Below are 23,205 nucleotides of genomic sequence, written 5' to 3'. Positions count from 1 at the left end.
ATGACAAAGCTCCGGGGAGGAGTGGGGTGGCGCGGTGCGCTCAGCCCGCACACGGAACCGGCAGCCCGGCTACAGAGCTCGATCTCGCCGCGGTGCACCGGGACCGCCGAGGGAAGTTTGCGCCATCGCTCCGCGGTCATGGATGGAGTTCTGACGCAAAGCGGCGGCGCAATCGGGAGCGTCTTATCCCAGTTAACCGGTCCTGATGAGAAACCAGTGCCCGGACTGGTGGTTGATGATCGGGCTGGACTGAATCACGGGGCTCCGAACGCTGCGCCCCGCCGGATCTCCGCGGATCAGCAGGACGGAGACTGGGCGCCCAACGCCGGCAAGAAGAAGAACTACCAGCGCTACCCGAAACCGCCCTACTCCTACCTGGCCATGATCGCCATGGTCATCCAGAACTCACCCCAGAAAAAACTCACCCTGTCTCAGGTAAGATTTGGGATTAAGTGAGCTAGAACACAACACATACAATTAGTGTTTAATTGCATATTCAGTTTTATTTAAAGGGCAGTGATAGCTCAGTGGTTAAGGTACTGGACTAGTAATCAGAAGGTTGCCGGTTCAAACCCCACCACCGCCAAGTTGCCACTGTTGGGTCCCTGAGAAAGGCCCTTAACCCTCAATTGCTCAAAATTGTGTTCAGTCATAACTAAGTCGCTTTGGATAAAATGCCTGTCTGCTAAATGCCGAAAATGTAATCAGCAAGAAGGTCCTGGGTTCGATTCCCAGGCGGAGCGGTCCGGGTGCTTTCTGTGGGGAGTTTGCAAAACATGCAAGTGAGATGAATTAGAGATTCTAAATTGTCCATGACTGTTTGATTATAAGTTTGTGAGCTGATGAATCTTGTGTAACAAGTAACTACCGTTCCTGTCATGATTGTAACCAAAGTGTAAAACATGACGTTAAAATCCTAATAAGTAAATACATACATAACTAAATAATGTATCAGAGTAAAATTAGGCTAAAGAAATGAAATTAAAGAAATGTTGCATTCCCAAGTCTAGCGGTTCATATTTTAATTATGCATTAAATATTCTGGCATGGTTTGACTTTCTGAACTTGTCTTTAGTTTATATTAATAACTTTAGATGAAACAACCAGTAAATGGCTCACAAAAATGATTGAGCATCTTTTGTACCTTCAGTTTATTGGTTCATGATGTGATCTTGAACTTTTACATTAATGCTACAAAAGTTATACGTTTAAATACTTCCATTTCTGAGTGTGTGTTCCATCACACAGAAGATCCTCAAGCATCCATGCACAAAGGAGTTCAGCTTCTTTGCAAGTATGGATATACAGTTTATACATATTTTAGATCGTAGTAAAACTGGTTCAGCTTGTCAGCTGGTGGAACTTCAGTGTTAAAAGTTCATGTTTTCCCCTCAAAACCATTTGAGAAAGGAAACAATCCAGAGAAAACTGGACCACTAGCATCACTGTACCTGGATCTTCCAGAGGAAAAATCCTGGAAAAGGAATCCTGGAAAATATTCCTCAGTATAGACATGATGATGCCACCGGTTTGGATTCCCTCTTCCTCTCCTCGAAGAGTTTTAATCGTTGCAGTAAGAATCAGTTACTTTGTGCTCTTTAGTATTTTTGGTATTTGAATATGTGACTGTTCACATTTTGAGTATTTCAACGTAATCAGTGTGATCGTTTCAGCTGACATTCAGCTGACAGGTGGAAAATTAATTTTTAAACCAGTTTATTATTAACCAATTATTTATTACGACACGGTGGCTAAGTGTCGCCTCACAACAAGAAGGTCCTGGGTTCGAGCCCCAGACGGGGCGGTCCGGGTCCTTTCTGTGTGGAGTTTGCATGTTCTTCCCTTGTCCGTGTGGGTTCCGGTTTCCTCCCACAGTCCAAAGACAGGCGTCTTGTCCAGGGTGTTACTGTGATTTGAGATACATTAACCACAATGCGCCCACTGAAAAGCTAGAATAGGCTCTGAACCCCCTCGCCTAGTGGTTAAGCTACTGGACTAGTAATCACAAGGTCGCGAATTCGAACCCCACTGCTGCCAGGTTGCCACTGTTAAGCCCTTAACCCTCAATTGCTTAGACTGTAAACTGTCACTACTGTAAGTCGCTTTGGATTAAAGCGTCCGCTAAATGCCGAAAATGTAAATGAATTTACTTTGTTTGGCAATAATTGGGGTCCAAACGCGCATTGACCAATTCCTCCAAACTATCAAAGTCACCAATGGACTCCATATTTAATTAGAGTTTAAAGAGTCCACTGGACAGCAGGTGACCACGTCAAATGCTTATAACAGTCTGAATGGTTTATAGTGACTGTTTTTGTAATTTATTATGTTCTAAACATACCTTGCTTACCACGAGACGTGTGGTAGCTTAAAAACCTAACTAATTAGCATCAGGTTGCCATGTTGATATATCTCAACCATTTTTAAAGATGATTGAGGTCCTTTGAACATTGTGGTTAATGTATCTCAAATCCGTTCAAATGTATAGCGCTTTTTACTATAGTTATTGTCTCAAAGCAGCTTTACAGAATCCAGGACCGACAGACCAAAAACCACCGTTGAGCAACCCAAGGGCGCCAGTGGCAAGAAAAACTCCCGACAGGCCAAAAAGTCTATTAAATTAGCAAAAGTATGTGTTGCATGTTTAGATGTGGAGTGGGTGACTGCATGCCACACCTACACACTTGCACACTCCATGTTTGGTGTTGGGGAGTAAAACTGGAGTTGTGGAGTGATAAGGATGAAGGATGAAGGTGGAGGAGTGAAAGTAAGGACCGACATTATGACCCCTGCACACCACAGAAACTCATTTATTTATTTTAAATGAGCATTCTGATCAGGGTCACTGTGTGTGTGCGTGTGCCACCTTAAAACACTTGCAGGGAGGGAATACACCGGGATTTATTGCAGACCAACACAATTTCATTTGTTTATGCCTGAGGGGCAATTTAGAGAAGCCAATCCACCTTCTGCATGCTTAGGGAAAAATACATGTCCAACTTTGTACAGACAGTGAGTTCCAGGGATCAAACCCATTTTAATAGGGCTGACACTGTGTTCTAGTGTATGGTGACAGTTTGGGTTTCTCCTGACCTTTGAGGACACTAAATCCCCTCTGTGTTCTGTACAGAGCTTCCTAGACTTCCTTCCTTTGTGATACTTCTGGCTGAATCTGATAGAGCAGTTAAACTAGTCCCATTTATATGGGCACAGAGAAGTAGCCACTGTATGTGTAGTCATTATTTCTAATGAGGAATTAGAAGAACATTATAAAATGACATACAGCACAAAATGAATAAAGTTGCTGTATGTAAACTATTGACATTGAAATCCTTTTATGCAACATTAGTGCCTGGTCCCTCAAATGCTCTCTTAACTGGATGGGCACAGACTACCATAGACACTCCAAAACCTTGTGGATTATATATATATATAAACAAACAAACATCAAGTCAATTTTAAGTATATGACTTAAACTAAAAAACTAAAAGTTCTGAAGTGAGGAAAATCCCACATTATTCAAATGATTCAATTACTAATGCGCTGTTGATTTTAACAACTTTTGCTGGTTTGTAATGCACCATAAATCTTCTATAAGGCTTTTGAGACCAATTTCTTGCTCACGTTTGGTTTTTCAGATCCTGAAGGAGATCAGCACGCTCTTTCCGTTCTTCAAAGGGAACTACAAGGGGTGGAGAGATTCGGTACGGCACAACCTGTCCTCCTACGACTGCTTCATCAAGGTGAGCACGATCTGGGGTACTCGATGTAACGCATATTTGAAAATATTCAGTGATCCTGCCATGAATGTAACCAGTATGTTGACATGGTGTTAAACCAATAAACAAACAATAAATAGATAAAGCAATTAAGGGCCTTGTTCAGGGGTCTAAAAGTGGCAACCTGACAATAGTGGGGCTTGAACCAGCAACCTTTCTTCTCACCTAAATCTTCCTTATTTGTTTTAGTTCAGAAAACGAGGATGACCATGTTACCGATTCTTATTAGACCATTTTGGATCATGTGTCACTGGAAGAATCAAGTTCAGTTTTAGCTTTTTAGAACTTGCAGCTAGATTTTAATTTTAAAAGCTCCTGGACTTGATATTAATCTGAATTATAGTTCGGGCTCAAAGTTTTTGGCTGACTTCTCAAGCCCCCGTGTTACATCTCTCCGTAGGTGCTGAAGGATCCGGGGAAGCCTCAGGGAAAAGGGAACTTCTGGGCGGTGGAGGTGAGCCGGGTTCCTCTAGAGCTTCTGAAGAGGCAGAACACGGCCGTATCCAGACAAGACGAGACCGTTTTCGCCCAGGATCTCGCTCCTTACATACTACAGGGACACGCCCCAATCTCTCGGGAGAATGAGACGGAGCCCACCAAACCCACCGAGCCGCCGACACGACGTTCCTCCCCCGCGCCGGACGATCTTTATCGTCCTAAACTGGACTCGTCGTTCGCGATAGATTCTCTCCTGCACAGCTTACGGCCGACTGAGAATCTCAGAGGGCGGAGTGATGGATGGGGGGCGGAGCCTAACTCGCATTCACCGTGTCCTCGGTATTCGTGGTCCAACCGGAGCGCGTCTGCGAGTTCGGCCAGTCCCGCGTCGTCTTCATCGTCGGACGAAGATTGGCGAGGGATGACGCGCATCGACGTGAGGAAACGTGGGACGGACAGAGGGCATCACAGAGCAGACGATTATTTCCCGCCGAACAAGATCGCGAAGCGAGGTTCGGCTCCGCCCCCGTGGGAACTGCCCACTTCGTACGCCAAGTACACGCCCCCTAACGCCGTAGCCCCGCCCAGCATGCGCTTCAACCCGAGTCCTTTCGTCCCGCTCGGGTCGGTTCCGTTCTACGGTCATCACATCGCACCCAATCACTTCGGCGGACATTCTTACTGGCCGCTTTTACCCAGTGGACACGTCTCGTTACAGGCTCCGCCCCTGCTGATGGACTTGGACAGCATGTTGCAGTCGGTTCCGCCCAACAAGAGTGTGTTTGACGTGCACCAGCCGCTGAATCAGTACGGGACGCCGTTTACCAAGTACTCCTAGCAAAGGCGTCAAACGGCGTCACGTTTTTAACACTACCTGGTTTTCTTACTTTAATTAATCGGTGCTTCTCATAGTTTTTAACTCTAATTCTACTAAATCACAAAAAATAGAATTCTTTGTTAAAGATTTGGTGCAATATAGAGATGGTGCCTTTACCTCAGTGTCTTAAATGTGAACAAGCGTTTAATTCACGAATGTTTACGTTAAAGCTGCAGTACTTGATGTTTGCTGTTAAAGAAGTTGAATTATTAGTCAGAAAAAAGGCCACAAAAATGCAGACGTCGCTGTTCAGTTATAGTATAACATTAAAACCACCTCCTTGTTTCTACACTCACTGTACATTTTATCAGCTCCACTTACATATAGAAGCACTTTGTAGTTCTACAATTACTGACTGTAGTCCATCTGTTTCTCTACATACTTTTTAGTCCCCTTTCATGCTGTTCTTCAATGGTCAGGACCCCCACAGAGCAGGTATTATTTAGGTGGTGGATGATTCTCAGCACTGCAGTGACACTGACATGGTGGTGGTGTGTTAGTGTGTGTTGTGCTGGTATGAGTGGATCAGACACAGCAGCGCTGCTGGAGTTTTTAAATACCGTGTCCACTCACTGTCCACTGTATTAGACACTCCTACCTAGTTGGTCCACCTTGTAGATGTAAAGTCAGAGACGATCGCTCGTCTATTGCTGCTGTTTGAGTCGGTCATCTTCTAGACCTTCATCAGTGGTCACAGGACGCTGCCCACGGGGCGCTGTTGGCTGGATATTTTTGGATGGTGGACTATTCTCAGTCCAGCAGTGACAGTGAGGTTTTTAAAAACTCCAGCAGTACAACACACACTAACACACCACCACCATGTCAGTGTCACTGCAGTGCTGAGAACGATCCATCACCTAAATAATACCTGCTCTGTGGTGGTCCTGACCACTGAAGAACAGCATGAAAGGGGGTAACAAAGCATGCAGAGAAACAGATGGTCTACAGTCAGTAATTGTAGAACTACAAAGTGCTTCTATTTGGTAAGTGGAGCTGATAAAATGGACAGTGTGTGTAGAAACAAGGAGGTGGTTTTAATGTTATGGCTGATCGGTGTATCTCAGATGTTTGACTTGCAAATTTTGCGGATTTGCAAGTTGCTTGCAATACAAAGTTGTACCAGAGAGGTCCCCAAATCCCCAAACGTTACATACTGCAGCTTTAATTGTTTGTATTTACTGATAAACCTTGAATAGCTTTACAGAGCGATGACAATCGAAGCCTTTGCACTGAGAGTTTGCACTCAATTAAAAAAAAAATGTTTTTAAGTGTTTTGAATGTCGACCTCTGACCTTTGAGTGTCATTGTAGGTGTTAAACAGGGTATTTAAGTCACGTTTACATGCTTTTAATGTTTTGGGCTCTGACGCTACCTACCTCAATAGTTTCTAGGTTGACTAGATCTCATTTGCAGAAGTTTTAGATGCTAAACACTTTAAAGAACTGGTTCTAACTCACATACTCATTCATGTTTATCAGCCTGAAGAGTCTGAGTTACGTGCCGAGTCTGTGAGGCGCTTTACATTCTACAGCGGCAGTAAAATGTAAACGCTCGGTGCCAAAATGCTACACGCTAACCTGTTTGCTAAATACCACACGTGGCCGCAAGGCTACTGTAAACAGCACTGCTATTGATCCGCTATTAGAGCTCATTATGCTGACCTGATGGATGGTGCGGGTCATACGGGTTCCAGGGGAGCGCACTCGCACCCCCATCCCCCCCTCTCTGCGCCCCCCCCTTCCTGGTTTGGTTTGGGAGAACGTTGGTGCCGCTGCATCTGCATGTTGATGGCTGGTCGTTAGTCGACAATCTCCTGAACTATTCAGGGAAACTTTATCTCTGCATGGGATGGACTATTCATGCAGATAGATCCTGATCCTGAGTGTGTGTGTGTCCTTCAGTTCATTAGTGGGGAGGTCTGGGTGGGTTTAATCGGATCCTCATAGTAGAAATACTTCTAATTTGTTTAGGTGAATCTGGAAATAAGTTTGGAGCCATTAAAGCACGTGATTTTTCCACATTGTGGCAGTTTACTCTTAAACACGCTAAATAAATCTTCTGTAACATTTACAGCTATGCAACAAATCTGAAGTGTCGCGTTTATAGAAAATGTATTTGTGGATTTATTTGGCAAACTAAAGCGTGTAGCATTTTCAGCCCCGTTTATAGCTGCGATCCAGAGATTTTCAAAGTATATAAACAATAAACACCTCAGACAGGCTGTTTAAGCAAATAGTTTAGTCTGTTTTTGCCTTCGATTAACTAAAAACTAAAAATCTGGAGAATTTCGGGCCGCTGTGTAGCATTTTGGTCGGCTTCACTAGGCTGCACCAGCGGACACGCTCATTAATAGATGATAATAGGTAATAAAAAGCCTGGTGTGTGTTTTTACATACATTTAAATCTGCGCTAGTGACATTTTGTATGTTTTGCAGGGACAATCGGAAGCGTGTAGCACTTTTAGCAAACCATGTCCAGTCCTGTAACTATATAGTGCTGAATCTCTATAAGTGAATTAGTCATAGGATGGACTTTTGTACATGGTTTGGTCTATTTTTTGCTTCATTTCTATAAACAGGTTAAAACGGAATTATATGATACCGTGCAGTATTGCTTTAGATATAAATAATCATCATGACTTCTTGTTTTAATTTTCTTAGTGATTTTTAATCCCCATGGCTGCTCAGGAACTGTTTACTCTTGCAGTTCTTGATGTTTTGAACGTTTACATTAATAGAAATGAATAAAACAGGACAGACGAACATTTCTCCCATCAGGATGTCACATTGAATAACCAACTTTGTGCAGAAGTGTTTTTTTCCTTCGTACTTCTGTTATTATTGAGGTAAATCAGGGACTTGTGTGTGTTCAGCATTGTTTTCTACGTTTGCTTGGTATAAGATGCATATGATGATCGTTTTATGCCGACGTGACTGTTGCTAAATGTGTAAATATAAAAGTTTGACCTTTTTAAAATTGTGAGTGTTTTTTTTTTTTTGGGGGGGGTTGATTTATTTGGGGCAGCAGGTACAGTTACCTTCTGTTAGATGAGCATTGATGTGGTGATCGGTACACTAACTAGGCATTACATTATGACCACTGAGAGGTGAAGTAAATAACACTGATAGTCTCTTCATCACGGCACCTGTTAGTGGGGGGGATATATTAGGCAGCGAGTGAACATTTTATCCTTAAATGCATGAGGATCTGAGTGACAGATTGTGATTGTAGACGACTGGCTCAGATCATCTCCAAAACTGCAGCTCTTGTGGGGTGTGTCCCGGTCTGCAGTGGTCAGTATCTATCAAAAGTGGTCCAAGTAAGAAACAGTCGTAAACCGGCGACAGGGTCATGGGCCCAACAGACGAGCTCCTGTAGCTCAAACTGCTGAAGAAGTTCATGCTGGTTCTGATTGCAGGGCTGTTTTGGCAGCAAAATGGGGACCAACACAATATTAGGAAGGTGGTCATAATGTTATGCCTAGTTGGGGTGCAGTAAAACTGACCCTATTTATACACCAAAGACTGACACAAAGCATTACAATTGGAAAGTCTAGGAAATCATCAAAGCGGATATCATCAGGGGAATGTCAAAGTTCAATCGGATGTGCTTGTTTTGTACCCACGACCACAAAAATGGACTTCCCTAAACTGTTGCCACAACTAATTGTATAAGATTTTTACATTTATTAGCATTATTAGCACAGGACAGTGGTAGCCTAGTGGGTAGAGCTTTGAGCCATCAATCAAAAGGTTGAGAGTTTGAATCCAGGCTTTGCCATGCAGCCACTGTTGGGCCCTCGAGCAAGGCCCTTAATCCTGTGCTCCAGAGGCGCCGTACATTGGCTGACCCCGCACTGACCCCAGAATTTCATCGTACTGTACGCCTGTATATGTATAATGACAAATAAGGGTGCCTTCGATTAAGGGTGTCCACAATTTTCGGTAAATGTGCTAGAACGGTCGTCACATCTCTGCATGCAAGTATGAAACGGTGACGCGAGTACTGATGACCTTTATCTGTTTAAATACACACCAGGACTGAGAAGAGGAGGCACGGAGGGGTGTAAATCTGAGGTACAGGGGGGTAAATGACAGCGGGGGTGCAGTGATGCAGAGCAGAAGGAACCCAGGTCACAGATCAAAGCGTTTGATAAAGCATCACACGTTTAGAGGCATGTTTAATGTTACAGGTCATGCAGTGCTGCTGTAACACACGTGTCCCGTATTCCATATTATTCTGGGATTCAAAATACTTCTGCTGTGTCTGAATTGCTGGAAGACAAACGTCCTTCATGTGCTGGTTGTGCAGGAGGCTGCTTCTTTCAACCCATCAACTGTGGACAGTGCTGTGTGTGTTCCAACTCCCTTGTTTTAGTTTTTTTTAGAAGGTTATTGGACCGGGATCTGCCGTCCGGATCAATCTCCTCTCAGAATGAGGTGATACTTTGGGTTTTCCGGTCTGTTCCAGGTTTCTTTTTAATGTCGAACTAACCTTATTTACATGAGCTGCAGTCAATCATAATTAGTAATGTGGAATTAGGAGGCCGTTTTTTTTCCTCTTTGATGTTTGGACAACGAGCGGCACGGTGGCTAAGTGGGTAGCACTGTCGCCTCACAGGAAGAAGGTCCTGGGTTCGATCCCCAGGCGGGGCGGTCCGGGTCCTTTCTGTGTGGAGTTTGCATGTTCTCCCCGTATCAGTGTGGGTTTCCTCCCACAGTACAAACACGCAGCCAGGTTAATTGGAGACACTGAATTGCCCTATAGGTGAATGGGTGTGTGTGTGTGTGTCTGCCCTGCGATTACTGTGTGCCTTGTGCCCATTGAAAAGCTGGGATAGGCTCCAGCCCCCCCCTCCTGAAAAGCACTGAAGGTTCGGTGCTGGATATCAGGATGATCCAGGAATAAATTAAACTGAACAGTGTCGTTTGGGCAGTAAATAAGGTCGGATGCGATGAACCCTCATGGATTCCTGAGTGTGATGAGAACAAGACGATTCACCTCGGCAGGAGGCTCCTGATAAGCGCAGGCCCCCCCCCCCCGAAACGGGTCCAAATGTACAGTAGATGCTGAACAGTAAGAAGAAACCCCGGCATGCACAGTTGCGTCCCAAAATTTAATGGTTTTGTTAGAAAGACATTCGTTTCTGTTTCAGATAGTTAAATGAGGCAGTTGTAGCCTGGTGGTTAAGGTACAGGACTAGTAATCAGAAGGTCGCTGGTTCAAGTCCCACTACTGCCAGGTTGCTGCTGCTGGGCCCTTGAGCAAGGCCCTCAAGGCGTCTGCTAAATTCTGAAAATATAAACGAGATCTACTGCAGATCTCCAGGTGCTTTAGTTACCTCCTACCTCCCAAAGATGCAGGTGGATTGGCTGCTTTAACTGACCCACTCCTGGACTCCTGACCCACCGTGACCCTGACAAGGATGACGTGATTATTAATGATTATAACTCCACCTACAAGTAGTTTGGGGGAAGTTGGGTAGAAACGTAGGAACCTAGAGGAAATCAGCAGGAGGCATGGTGAGAACATGCCAAATTCCTAACTAAAAATTCCTTATATATATATATAAATATACATATACACATAGGATTCGAACCCAGGTTTCCAGGTCCCTGGTGCTGTGCAGCATCCACTCATAAACTGTTTATTATTAAATAGATTAAATGCAGTTTTTTTATTTGATCCCTTTTCCCAACATAATCAAAGTTTATAGCACCCTTAGAAAACATGCCAGTAGGTGCATTGGCTTTTTTAGGACTACTTGACCCACTGTGACCCTGACCAGTGTCAGACTGGAAACGTAGATGCACGTAAAGTAATAACGTTTGGTGCATTAAGGCTAATAGAGTGCTGCACATCGACATGAGTCCTGAGGATCTGGGTTCCATCCCCGTCTCCCATCAATGCCTGCAAGGACTTTGACATGTTCTCCCCATGCCAGGATGCTTTTTCTTCCCTGAATACTCTGATTAACTTCCATCCTGCAATAGACCGGCACCCTGCCCCGCGTTCCTCGCTTCATCCTGGTCAAGATCGCAGTGGGTCAGGCACCACACAGTTATTACACCTGGGCAAGTCATGCGTTAGGTCATCCTGGCCTGCAAGGACTTTGGCATGTTCTCCATACGCCATAGACCGGAACCCTAGCCAGGGTGTACGTCCGGCTCTGCGTTCCTCACTTCGTCCCGGTCAGGATTGCAGTGGGAACAGTATCTTTACACCTAGGCTAGCCAATCCACCTCCTGCATGATTTAGGTCATCCTGGCTGTAAAAAACTTCTCATAAGCCCCTGCCAAGGGTGTATTCCCGCCTTGCACCCAGTGTCTTGGGGTGGCACTGGACCAACCAAGACCCTGACCAGGATAAAAGGTGAATGAGTTTGATATTATACTATATACTGATATAATTAAGAAGTTTCCTAAGCATCCAAGTGTTAAGTCTAACCCCAAGTCAGCTGTGATCAGGAGTCCCAGAGAGTAAAGCTGATCTTTGAGGTACCTGGAGGTTTTCCTAATTCATAGCACCCAGCGTTTGTATGTGTATGTAGCTGTGGAGGGAAGGAGGGGGGGGGGTCAGTTCAGTCTGTGATCATACACTCTCCTGAGCTCGGCGGTACTCGTACACACTCCCCCTCTCGGTGAAGACCTGACCGGTGCACTGACGTTTGGTGGACGGCGGATGCTTCTCCTCCTCATCCTCGTTTCCGTATCCTCCTCCTCCGGGAGAGTGGAGAACAAACCGGTCCTGTAACGGAAAGGGACCATGTGTGTACATCATAGGTCAGTCTGAAAACCTCGCTCTCTCTCTACACAGACACATTTTACATCGTCCTACTCTCCCGAGAAGAGGGCGTGTCTAAATTCCTAGATCTCTTAAAATGCTCCTACTGAGGCGCCTTAATCCTGAGTGATGATCTGACTGAATAACGTTCCTCAGCGCGGACAAACACGGCGGGCGAATCGGAGTTCTTTTACATGTAAATAAATTCTCATTGATGTTTAATGTGTATAAAGGTGCACAAGTGTCGTTTATTTGTAAATTCAGGCTCGTCAGGGACAGTTTAACCATGTTCGGTACACGGAGGGAGGCGTCAGCTGGCGTGCCAGCAGAGGTGGAAAAAGTACTAAAATATTGTACTCAAGTAAAAGTACTATTACTTTAAGGAATTTTTACTTAAGTATGAGTAAAATTACTAGTCTAAAAATCTACTCAAGTAAAAAGTAACATTTAAAATGTACTCAGAGTAAACTTTACTTAGTTACTTGTTTAACAGCAGGGGGGGGGGTCTCTCCTGTGTAATGCAAACATGACGAGTGGATATAAATCTCACAATAGTTGTTTTTAATTCAAATATAATAGAAGAAACATGTTGATACAACATTTAAAAGATTTAGGGATGTGTAATGTGTCGTTTTAGTCCCATAAAACTTTTTCAAACTGTATAAGCACTGAAGTCGGCATTAATTGTGGATTCTATAGAGCAGCCTTCTTTTCATCACTAACAAATACCAAACAGCATCATACTGCAAATCTCATAACTAGGGCTGTCCCGATCACGTATTTTTGTTCCCGATTATTAATTTTGATCCCGATCCGATACCGAGTCTCAAACCGATACTTGTATTTTCTAGATATTGTCTAGATAAGAACTGGATAATACTGTTCACACAGTGCACACTTCAGGTACATTACAGTTATTCAGATTAATCCAGTGTACATGTTTAACACCTGAATAGCTCTGCAGTGCTGAAGGGGAAAATGCTGCATCCAAGCTATTGCTTAATGTTTTGTATTTTTACAAAATCAATCAAAATGAGTGAGATAATTACAGTTTTACTTTAAACTTTACATTCAAAGAAAAAAAATCTGTTTAATCCAGTGATGCACTAAAAATGAACAGAAATCTGTGTAGCAGCTTCACTTGAATATAAGAATAAAAGTTACTTAACAGCATTACAGTAAAACCTGAATACCAAAATAAAATGGACAGGCTCTTTTGTTATGAAGGAAAGCCAGTTTTTAAAGTGCTTGTATTGTGACGATGGTTTGATGGACGTTTCTATGCGAAGTGAGTGTGTTTTGACCCTTTGGGGCTTCCATAGTGCATGGAATCGCATGCTTGGCTCTAGCTGTCCGCTATTCGGTACCGTAACAGAAGAAGTTAATAAAGTGTTCTGCTCCCGACAATATGTGAATATAGCGTGTATTTATTTCTTTATTAAACGAGTGCATCACTACGTTGTTTTGTAAACCGGAGTGATCCTGGACTCACACACCATATAAACAGTAAAATTCTACAGTAATTCTACACCGCCTCGTGAAACGCTCGCATCGCAGACGTCACACTTCACTGCTGGACGTGATTCACTTTCCAATTCAAACTATTTCCACACAGCGGACACGCTGACGTAAAACAAAAGATCGGGTTATGATCGGCATTAGTAAAGCCGATTCCGATCAGTTAAAAAATGCCTCGATCGGCCCCGATCCCCATCTTTGAGATCGGATCGGGACATCCCTACTCATAACTCAAAACAAGTCGAGGTTACAGGTGTTGTGACTTTCACTAAATGACCCAAAGAAAACCTTCAAGATGTTTAAGACAAAACTTTGCCGTTCTTTCACATCAGACAATGTTGTCAAATAACGAATCATCAAACTCCAAACATGTTAAACTTTTAAAATCGCCCCCCCCTCCTCTATACCTAGATTACAGCTCCTTTATTTTAGCACCAGTTTATTTTCCATCCCAGAATTCACTGCAGCTGCAGTTTCCCAGACGCGATCTTTTTAGCGTTTTGTTTTATTTAAAATGTAGCGCATTACGATTCTTAATACAAAACATACTTAAGTAAAAGTAAAATTACTGGTTGTAAAATCTACTTTAAAAAGTACAAATACACAAAAAACTACTCAATTACAGTAACGTGAGTAAATGTAATTCGTTACTCTCCACCTCTGTGCGTTTGCTTAGTAAGCTAAAACTGCACTGACGTAATTGCCCTAATTAGTAAGTAGAGCGTCTAAATAATCTGCCTCATGAGTTCCATGTCTTGTTAGAACCCTCTCTACTGGGGCAGCTGATCAGACCCCATATGCCCTGGATGCATAAATGCTCTTTTGACCGAATGGGCACAAATCCCCACAGACACACTGCAACAGTCTGTGCAAAGCCTATCCAGAATCGTGAAGCCTGTTGGGTGGATTCGGAATGGAACGTCTAGCAACCTCATGCTCCGGTGTCCACATACTTTTGACGAATGCTCACACACACACACACACACATACCCCAGGTTCAAGGCTCACTGAGGTCTTGGCTCCAAGGTTTAAAAGTCGTCCATCAGCGCGGTGGAGAAGATTCAGTCCAGCTGATCCACTCTGTCCTCCTGATACACACACACATTGTTCAATACATTAAAGCACTATATGGACAAAAGTATTGGGACACGCCTTATAATTCCTGAATGCATGTATTTCAGCCACGTATATGCTTCCAACTTGCAGCAACAGTTTAGGGAACACCCTTTCCAGCATGTTCCAGCATGACTGGGCCCCCTGTGCCCAAAGCAAGACATGAAGAGAGCCACATGGAACATTCAATGAGGCTTTCTTGACCAACATCAGTGCCCAGCCATACAAATCAGCTCTGTATGTACTACTGAATGGGCACAAATCCCTGCAGACACACTTTAAAGTCTTGTGGAAAGCCTCCTCAGAGGTCGCCCTAGTTTTTGCAAGGGGACGTCCAGCAAGCTCACGGTCAGGCGTCCAGATACTTTTGGGACGCTGTATATGCACACAGTGTGCTAACGCACAGACTGATCTTGTCTAAGCCGAGTTCCAGCCACACCTTTAAAAACATCTTACATCTATGTTTCATCGTCACTGGCTTTATCCTGGTCAGGGTCGCAGTGACCCTTAATGTGACCCTGCACATTAAGAGCAGATACAGCGTCCCAAAAGCATTCGGACACCTGACCATGAGCGCGTTAGACGTCCCATGTCAAAAACAAACGGTTTTAAAACAGAGTGACCTGTATGATCTTTTCAGGTAGAACAACAGCCGAGTTTGAAGTATGTCTGTGGGAATTTGTGCCCATTCAGGTCACAAAGCATTTGTATACACTGGACGCAAAGGCAGGAATACTTTGGGACATTTAGCAGACGCTCCTATTCAAATTGTGATCCATTTCAAGCAATTGAGGGTTACGGGACTTGCTCAGGGGTCCAACAGTGGCAACCTGGTACCGATGGAGCTTGAACCAGCAGCAGCTTAACCGCTGAGCTAGCAGGTCAGTGCTGTTCTGACAGGATTAAGTGGGTGGTCCTAATGTTTTGGCTCATCGTACAGTCATTTATTCATCGTAATTAGGAAGGAACAAACGTGCCGGCCAATCACACGTCAGGAATTTGATAAAGGTGAGTTATGAGACCTCCAAATTCAAATAATGAGAATTTTAAAGCACATAGATGGTAGAACTGGTTGGTCGGTATTACCGTGTAAACCGTACGGTCGTGTTGCGCGTCTCTCCGTCAGCACCGACAGGATCACTTTATCTCGGAAGAGAAGTTTCCGGATCACCCCGTCACCCCCCTGGTAACGTCCCCCACCTCCAGAACCAGGACGCAGAGAGAACTGCTCCAGCACCACCGGATACCTGACCAGTCCCGGACACAGTAGACCACAATAAAAAAAAAAGAATCCATAAAGCAGGTGTAAAATCACACAGTGGATGTGTATGCGTGTGGAACAGTGACCTCTTTTCCAGGATCTCGGGGTCGGTGATGCGCGTGTTGGTCATGTGACTGTGGACTCCGCTCCGCCCGTTCCATCCCGGCCCGGCCCCGGCTCCACCGCCCACGGTCTCGTAGTAACCGCACCGGTCACTGCCGAACGTGACGTTGTTCATACAGCCCTGGGAAGAACAAGCAACCTCCCATAAGGGTTTTGGAATGCGCCTGTCGGGATCCGTCGCATTTATCAGCGTAGGTTCGCTGACCTGCGAGGCGGCGCACACTTCGAACGCTCGGAAGATGACGTCCACCACACGCTGGGAGGTCAGGACGTTTCCCCCGACCACCGCGGCGTCCTGGGACGGCTGCAGAATCGACCCGGGAGGAATTATGACCTTAATGGGGGTCAGACAGCCCTGGAGAAAAAAAAACAGAAGATAAGCAACATACACTGTGTGGCCAAAAGTATGTGGACACCCGATCATGTGCTTGTTGGACATCATATTTCAAAACTACAAGCATTAATATGGAGCTGCTCTCAGTTAGCCAAGACTATGATGTCCAAGGTTATGATGCTCTGCATGAAATTGGAGTGTGACTGTGAGGATCGCTGCCCATTCAGTAAAAAAAAAAAAAGCATTCGTGAGGTCAGGCTCATGTTGGACGCACAGGCCAGGCCTGAAATCGTCATCCCAGTTCCTGCACGTGTCTGTAGGGACTGAAACAGGATGCCTCGTCACTGGTGTGAGTGCGGCCTCCGCTGACCGGTCGAGGTGCCCGCATGAGGGCGGCAAATCACGGATAGCAGTCTCTCCACATGCGATACCGGGCTGAGATCCAACCCTCCTCAGGGCAGCAATGAGAGAGACATAAGGTCCAATAAGCCATGACTAAATCGATGTCCAGCAAGGTCATTACATTAGGAGCGGATACAGCGTCCGAAAAGTATGCGGACGCCTGACTATGAGCTGGTTAGACGTCCCATTGTAAAAACAAACGATATTAAGACAGAGTGACCTCTATGATCTTTTCAGGTAGAACAACAGCCACTGCTCTGAGAAGGTTTCTTACAAGACTTTGTGACTGAATGGGCACAAATTCCCACAGACTTACTTCGAAGTCAGCTCTCAAAAAAGGATGGAAAAATGGGTGTCCGCTTACTTTTGGCCACATGGTGTGTAGCAACATAGACGTTTGTGGGAGGACGTCATCGCTGCAGGATTGGGCTCACACAGATGCTTTAACGTCATGTCTACTGTCCAAAAGTAAGCGGACGCCTGACTATGAGCTTGTTAAGACGTCCGTTTTAAAAAAAACAAACGATATTAAGACAGAGTGACCTCTATGATCTATTCAGGTAGAACAACAGTCGCTCCTCTGAGAAGGCTTCTCACAAGACTTAAGTATGTCTGTAGGAATTTGTGCCCATTCAGTCACAGAGTCAGCTCTCAAAAAAGGATGGAAAAATGGGTGTCCGCTTACTTTTGGCCACATGGCGTATAGCAACATAGTCGTTTGTGGGAGGACGTCGTCGCTGCAGGACTGTGCACACGCAGATGCTTTAACGTCATGTGTACTGTTCAGGTGTGCATGTCCAGCAAGGTCGGGCGTCCACATACTTACACTTACACACGTCCAGGGGAAATGACCTACCGGCATGCTGTCCGTCTCCTGCATTGTGTCTGAGTGTGTGTGTGTGTGTGTGTGTGTGTACCTGGTTGAGTGGGATGCTCTGTCCCACCATGCAGCGTAAGCAGTAGATGAGGGCGGAGAGGGTGATGGAGCGAGGGGCGTTACAGTTCCCCCAAACTTCGGGACCTGTTCCTGAGAAATCAAACACTGCGCTGCCCTTGAATTAAAGCGAGAGAGAGAGAGATGAAAGATGAAAGATGAAAGGACTGATGGGTAACAGTGGGAGAACAACTGCTTACGCCTAGTTCACACTACACGACAGATTTTTGCTTGGCGACCGAAACTCGGCTCTCAGTCGCTATGTGTGAACTACTCAACAACTCGATTTCTAGCATGTCAGATATCTGGATCAGAGTTGCCCGAATGGCAACGAGCGCTGTGTCGAACAGCCAATGAGAACGCAGGATACGGTGCGAGGGGACAGGGGCGTAATATAGTTTATACATATACAGAATACATCAGCACACACACAAGTTTTACAGTATTTCTGACCTTACCGTTCTCTACAGAACACCCACGCTGCATTGCAAATAATATTTATTACCCTCCAACTCACTATAGAACAATCCGTACTGCTCACGTTGCCAAATCCACTCGGATTCATTTATTTTTCCTCTTTGATTTTTACGCTGCACATCAGCGCACAAACTTGTGTTGACGTGCATTTTTGGACGTGGTATCGTCAAACCTCTCGTCACTTCTCGCGTGTGTTTTCGTGACCGAACGTAGTTTGGGAGACCAGAGAAGCTCGCCTGAGATTCCAGTTGGTGATAGATGGTGTCGTGTGTGAAATACACACCCACTTGAAAGACTCCCGATTACAAGAGATCCAGTACAGCGACCCGGCAAATCAGAAAGTCGTGTAGCGTGAACTTGGCATAACTTAGAACAGCAGGTATGGACGCCTGTTCCATTAGTCAGCAGGAGGGGGCGCTGGTTACCTTTCAGGGTAACATTTTTCCACCATGTAGTCATTGCCATTTCCCCATTACCGTTCATCTGCCTTTCACCGATGCCACGGCAGATTCTTAGCCTAAGTGTATTGTCAGAGTTCAGACCAGACAGCAGGGGTCGCTGTTGCAGCGATAATGAGAAACCCTGGGTCAGTTCAAAAGCCTAGTGACCCGTCCTACTCCCTACTGCCTACCTGATCGGCTGCCTCAGTAGAGAGGTTCCTAATCAGACATGAAGCTCATAATACAGATTATTAAGGCGCTATATAAAGCTTACTAAACTAACACAGTTCGCCTCGTTGTTCTGTCACATAATCACTCAGAATTATGTGTGAAATGTGTGCGTGACGTACTTCCTGTTCGTCTATCTTCACTTTTAGCTTGATGGGCGTCCCATCGTCCATCTGATCTTCAGCCGTGGCCTCCAGCAGGCCGCTCTGCTCGCGTCTGCGCTTCGCAAACTCCTTCAGCATGTCTCGTACAGCTAGCTCTGCATTACTCTACACACACACAGAGTTATGATAAACCTGGGCGGTTATCTCCACCTATTATTATTATTATTATTATTATTATTACACGCACACACACACACCTGAATATAACCCATGTACGCCTGGACCACCTCCAATCCGTAAACATCAATCAGCTCTCCCACCAGCTGACTCCCTCTCTGATTGGCTGCCACCTGAGCTCTCAGATCGGACAGGTTGTCGTGAAGATTCCGCGTCCCAGAGCATCCTGGGTAACGACCAGGAGCCAGGAGGGCCTCTGTGACCGCTGAAAAAAAAATAATTAGATAAATAGACAGACAGACAGACAAATAGATAGATAAATACTTTATTAATCCTGAAGGAAATTAAAGAAAAACAATTACCATAAAATTTTTTATTAAAAAATAATAATAACATAAAAAAAAAAAAAAAAAAAATTGAAATGGAAATGAAAACAAAAAGATTTAAAATTACCATAAAAAATAAATAAAATACAAAAATAAATAAAAATTGAATAAAAAAATATATATAATTATTAGGGATGTAACGCTACACACTACGATACTGGGTTCATTATAAGATTTTTTTCCTGACTTTTTAAACAAAATGAAATTAAAGACAAATTATGACAAAGTTTCCTTTTATTATTTCTCTTTAAAAAAAGAGAAATTTATCTAAATAATGAATGCCCTTTTATTTCTGAGGTAGCTACAAACTATGCAAAACAATGCTGCACATTTCCCTTATTGTGTAAAAAAAACTGAAATGAAATAAATCCTACATTAAATAAATAAATAATACAAATAAATAAAGTACCCTCACATATATAAATCTGGCTGGAAAATTCCGAACCTGGCAACCCTGTAGTGACATCAACCAGGCAAGGTGAATAGCGACAGCGCCCTCTGCTGTTTAAAGTGAATATCGATTCATTATACATGTAAACCGATTTGAATTATTACACATGTGAATCGGTTTTTAACTGTCTTGTCATGCGTCGTTACATCCCTAATCATTACTGATCACCAAAAATAAAAAAATATATATTGATTTTATTTTGAACAATAACAATCGGAAGATCTCTGTACACGTGACGTTTCCTCCCTCAGTCGTCATGTACAAACTAAATTAAACTAAATCGTATCGTAATTGCTCAATCATTGACCTTTGTTTACTAATTAACAAGCTATTGTTACACATAAAAAAATTAATAAGACAACTTTGTGCTCGGCTCCATTCGTTTTCCTATCAGTCCTGAACAGACTGCAAGTCCGTGTTCCTAAAAAGCATTCATATGATGCTACCACCACTATATTTTACAGTGTCGGTGATAACACCCAGCTGATGCCTTCTTAGCTAATATTTCAACCAATATTTATTTGTAATTTTCTTAAACTTATATTTATTTATTTGTGTGTGCATGATCAGTCTGAAATGGACACAACCCTTGTGATCAACATGGGTATCTAGTAGTGAAGTTCTCTTACCCTTCTCTTGGAAGACTCCCCCTGTGACGAGTTTGAAGGAGGTAAAGACTGCCCCCTCCTGCTGCAAAGAGGTAGAATGCGGGGGCATCGAGCCCGGAGTGATGCCGCCTATATCGGCATGATGACCCCTGCTGGCCACAAAAAACACTGGCGCGCTCACGCCACGCCGAAACACCTTTATGATGATAGAAAAAGAGAGAGAGAAAAAACTGGTAAAGCACACGAACCTTGTGGCTTCTGCAACACAACTAATTCATTTTAAAGTCCTTTAATGTTTTTACCGGTGTAATGACAGTGAGGTCTGGAAGGTGGCTTCCACCGGCACATGGGTGATTACTCAAAATCACATCTCCCTCCATCAGGCTGCTTCCTAAAGCCTTTAACTGATGAGAGAGAGAGAAAGAGTCTTTAGTTTTTACTCTCCATTAACTATAACTGTAAAAACTGTGATTTTACACCCTCATTCTTCTTCACTTTTGGACGCGCGCTCCTGCCTCTGTACCTGGTACTGTACGGTCTCCTGCATGGCACCAAGGTGAACGGGAATGTGAGGCGCGTTAGACACCAGACCACCGTCGGGTCCGAATACGGCACACGAGAAGTCCAGTCGCTCCTTAATGTTCGTGGAGATGGACGTTCTTTGTAGGACACGCCCCATCTGCTCTGTGTGTTAGACAGATGAACGAGAAGATCTTTTTAATCTAGTCCTATCCAATTACCCGACCGCGTTACGCTTCCTCTCTACTGATGCTGATCTCCACCCCGATTGAGGAGAGCGAGACTTGCACACGCCCGCATCGACACACGTACAGTAGCCAACTGCATCTTTTCACCTGCACGAGGTGAGTTCATAGGCCGATCAGCTTTGTGCACAGAGAGACACACCCTGATCAGGATTATTCCTCTACTCTGTGCAGACGCCATCAAATCAGCAAGCAGAGTTATGAGCTTGTCCTACCCTATGAACAACAGAGATTCAATACGATGTATTAGAAATCCCAGCTCGTGTGCTATGTGTTTCACCGGTGCACCACCCGAGCGGCTATGATTGTTTTATCGGAACGTAACCCCATCATAAATTGTGGAGCATTTGTACTGTGATGGACAGATCGAAAGCCCCAGGCACCTACAATAAAGACACTAGTTGCTTATCCGGTTTAATGTAGAGATTCCCTATATTAAATATCACCTCGATCCCTTCCTCACTTTCATCAAAGTGTGTCGTGTATTTTTGTTCCCTGCACAGAAAACAAAGTGTTCACCTTATTTCTCAAGGAAATACCTGAATGGAAATTTGAAATGTCCTAATTTTGTAGAAATGTGCTCGTATGTAATCTCTCCTGCCAGTCCGGCACCCGTCCTCGTACCTGCGATGCTCATGAAGCGATGGGAGAAGATGGACAGCTGTACCGCGTTCAGTTCGGTCCCCAGCGCACACCTGCTGTCTGTTCCCACGTCCAGACACACGTCTCCACTCTCGGTCAGTCGGGCCGAACAAGCCGGTTCAACCAGGATGGTGCTGGAATAGAATTCATCAGGTATTATGGAGAAGATCATGCAGTCATGGACTGGATGGAATCTTGTTAGAGATGATCTGAGAACATGAAGCTCTGAGTCACTGACAGCAGAACAGCCACAGGGCATATAACCACCATCATGCTTGGTATTGGCATCATCAAGGCTTTTATTTGTCCTGTTTCAGTCAAGCATTACTGTACTGATTTAAAATCAGTGGCTTCTTATTTCACTCTGGCATTTTATTTTATTTCATTTCATTTTTATTTTATATTCTCATTTTAGCTTTTTAAGCGTAACTACTTTTATTTAAGCACTTTTCTCCCCTTTTTCTCCCTTTTTAGCGTCCAACTGCCCGATCGCGTCATGCTTCCTCTCCACCAATGCCGATCCCCGCTCTGATTGTGGAGAACAAAGCTAACCCACGCCCCCTGAATGCAGCAGCCGTATGCATTTTGTCACCTACACTTTGACGAGTGCAGTGCGGATCGGCACTGTGTACGGAGAGACACACCCTGATCCGCACTCTCGTAATTGCATTAGTTATGAGAGAGTCCCTATCCGGTTTTAATATCCCACCCCTATATGACTATATGAACAACAGGCCAATCGTTGTGCACGTGGTCGCTCAGCCCAGCCGGCAGGCAGAGCCGAGACTCGATACGATGTATTCGAGATCCCAGCTCTGGTGTTCCAGCGTGCGTTTTTACCGCTGCGCCACCCGAGCGGTCCAAACGTTATTACTTTATTTGTATTGTATTTTCACCGCGGTGTGTGAAAGGTGCTAAATAAATAAACTTGTCTTGCCTCGCATGCCGGCCTCTAATCCGACGCAAAGCTTACCTGACAGCGGAGGACAGTGACCACTGTGTTTCAGCAAGACCTGTTTATGGTGGTCCTTGGATAATTGTAACTATAAAATCATATTTTATTCTCGAAAACAAACCACTCCTCTATGTTATTGTACCAGTTGAGCTTCTGTTACGCCGTGCAGTAAAAGTTTTACACACCTGTTTTTGTCTATGATGATTGCTGGACCGTCAACGCTGTGGTCACATGACAGATCTTCCCACATGTACACGCTCGTGTCCAGATATTTATCCTCAAAGAAACACTTGGTCATCTTCATCAGAGGAAAAAAAGCAAAAAGAACAGACGTACTAATCTGAATGCGTTCTCCGCGATAAAGCTTAGTAAACTGAATGAACACTCAAGAATGAACAGTTAGTTGTTGAG

At 44.4% G+C, this 23,205-nt stretch overlaps 2 protein-coding genes across 2 annotated transcripts in view; one reads left to right on the top strand and one right to left on the bottom strand.

Moving 5' to 3' along the window:
* On the top strand, window positions 1-5,055 carry foxh1 (forkhead box H1). The gene is made up of 3 exons (XM_063003900.1): window positions 1-435; window positions 3,639-3,743; window positions 4,180-5,055. The coding sequence occupies exons 1-3, from the start codon at window positions 1-3 to the stop codon at window positions 5,053-5,055; spliced, it is 1,416 nt and encodes a 471-aa protein (XP_062859970.1).
* A 4,202-nt stretch (window positions 5,056-9,257) lies between these two features.
* Window positions 9,258-23,205, bottom strand: part of oplah (5-oxoprolinase, ATP-hydrolysing) — a 34,849-nt gene continuing 20,901 nt past the window's right edge. The window contains exons 15-27 of the mRNA XM_063003303.1: window positions 22,980-23,092; window positions 21,822-21,973; window positions 20,957-21,117; window positions 20,736-20,837; window positions 20,455-20,629; window positions 19,069-19,253; window positions 18,830-18,976; window positions 17,546-17,680; window positions 16,098-16,247; window positions 15,856-16,013; window positions 15,595-15,755; window positions 14,386-14,483; window positions 9,258-11,841 (exon numbers count right to left, since the gene is read on the bottom strand). Coding sequence (XP_062859373.1) covers window positions 11,686-11,841; window positions 14,386-14,483; window positions 15,595-15,755; window positions 15,856-16,013; window positions 16,098-16,247; window positions 17,546-17,680; window positions 18,830-18,976; window positions 19,069-19,253; window positions 20,455-20,629; window positions 20,736-20,837; window positions 20,957-21,117; window positions 21,822-21,973; window positions 22,980-23,092 — 1,893 coding nt within the window. The 3' untranslated portion in view covers window positions 9,258-11,685. The remainder of the gene's footprint in view (window positions 11,842-14,385; window positions 14,484-15,594; window positions 15,756-15,855; window positions 16,014-16,097; window positions 16,248-17,545; window positions 17,681-18,829; window positions 18,977-19,068; window positions 19,254-20,454; window positions 20,630-20,735; window positions 20,838-20,956; window positions 21,118-21,821; window positions 21,974-22,979; window positions 23,093-23,205) is intronic.

This window comes from Trichomycterus rosablanca, chromosome 10 (genome assembly GCF_030014385.1).
Source record: "Trichomycterus rosablanca isolate fTriRos1 chromosome 10, fTriRos1.hap1, whole genome shotgun sequence".
In the NCBI taxonomy this organism is placed as follows: Eukaryota; Metazoa; Chordata; class Actinopteri; order Siluriformes; family Trichomycteridae; genus Trichomycterus; species Trichomycterus rosablanca.
This window is presented reverse-complemented; position numbering and strand designations above follow the sequence as displayed.

What these genes read in the sequence shown, in the direction of transcription:
- foxh1 (XM_063003900.1), top strand. Translation starts at nt 1, where the DNA reads ATGACAAAGCTCCGGGGAGGAGTGGGGTGGCGCGGTGCGCTCAGCCCG. An exon ending in AAAAACTCACCCTGTCTCAG is followed by an intron (nt 436 to 3,638) that starts GTAAGATTTGGG and finishes TTGGTTTTTCAG; the next exon opens with ATCCTGAAGGAGATCAGCAC. An exon ending in CCTACGACTGCTTCATCAAG is followed by an intron (nt 3,744 to 4,179) that starts GTGAGCACGATC and finishes ATCTCTCCGTAG; the next exon opens with GTGCTGAAGGATCCGGGGAA.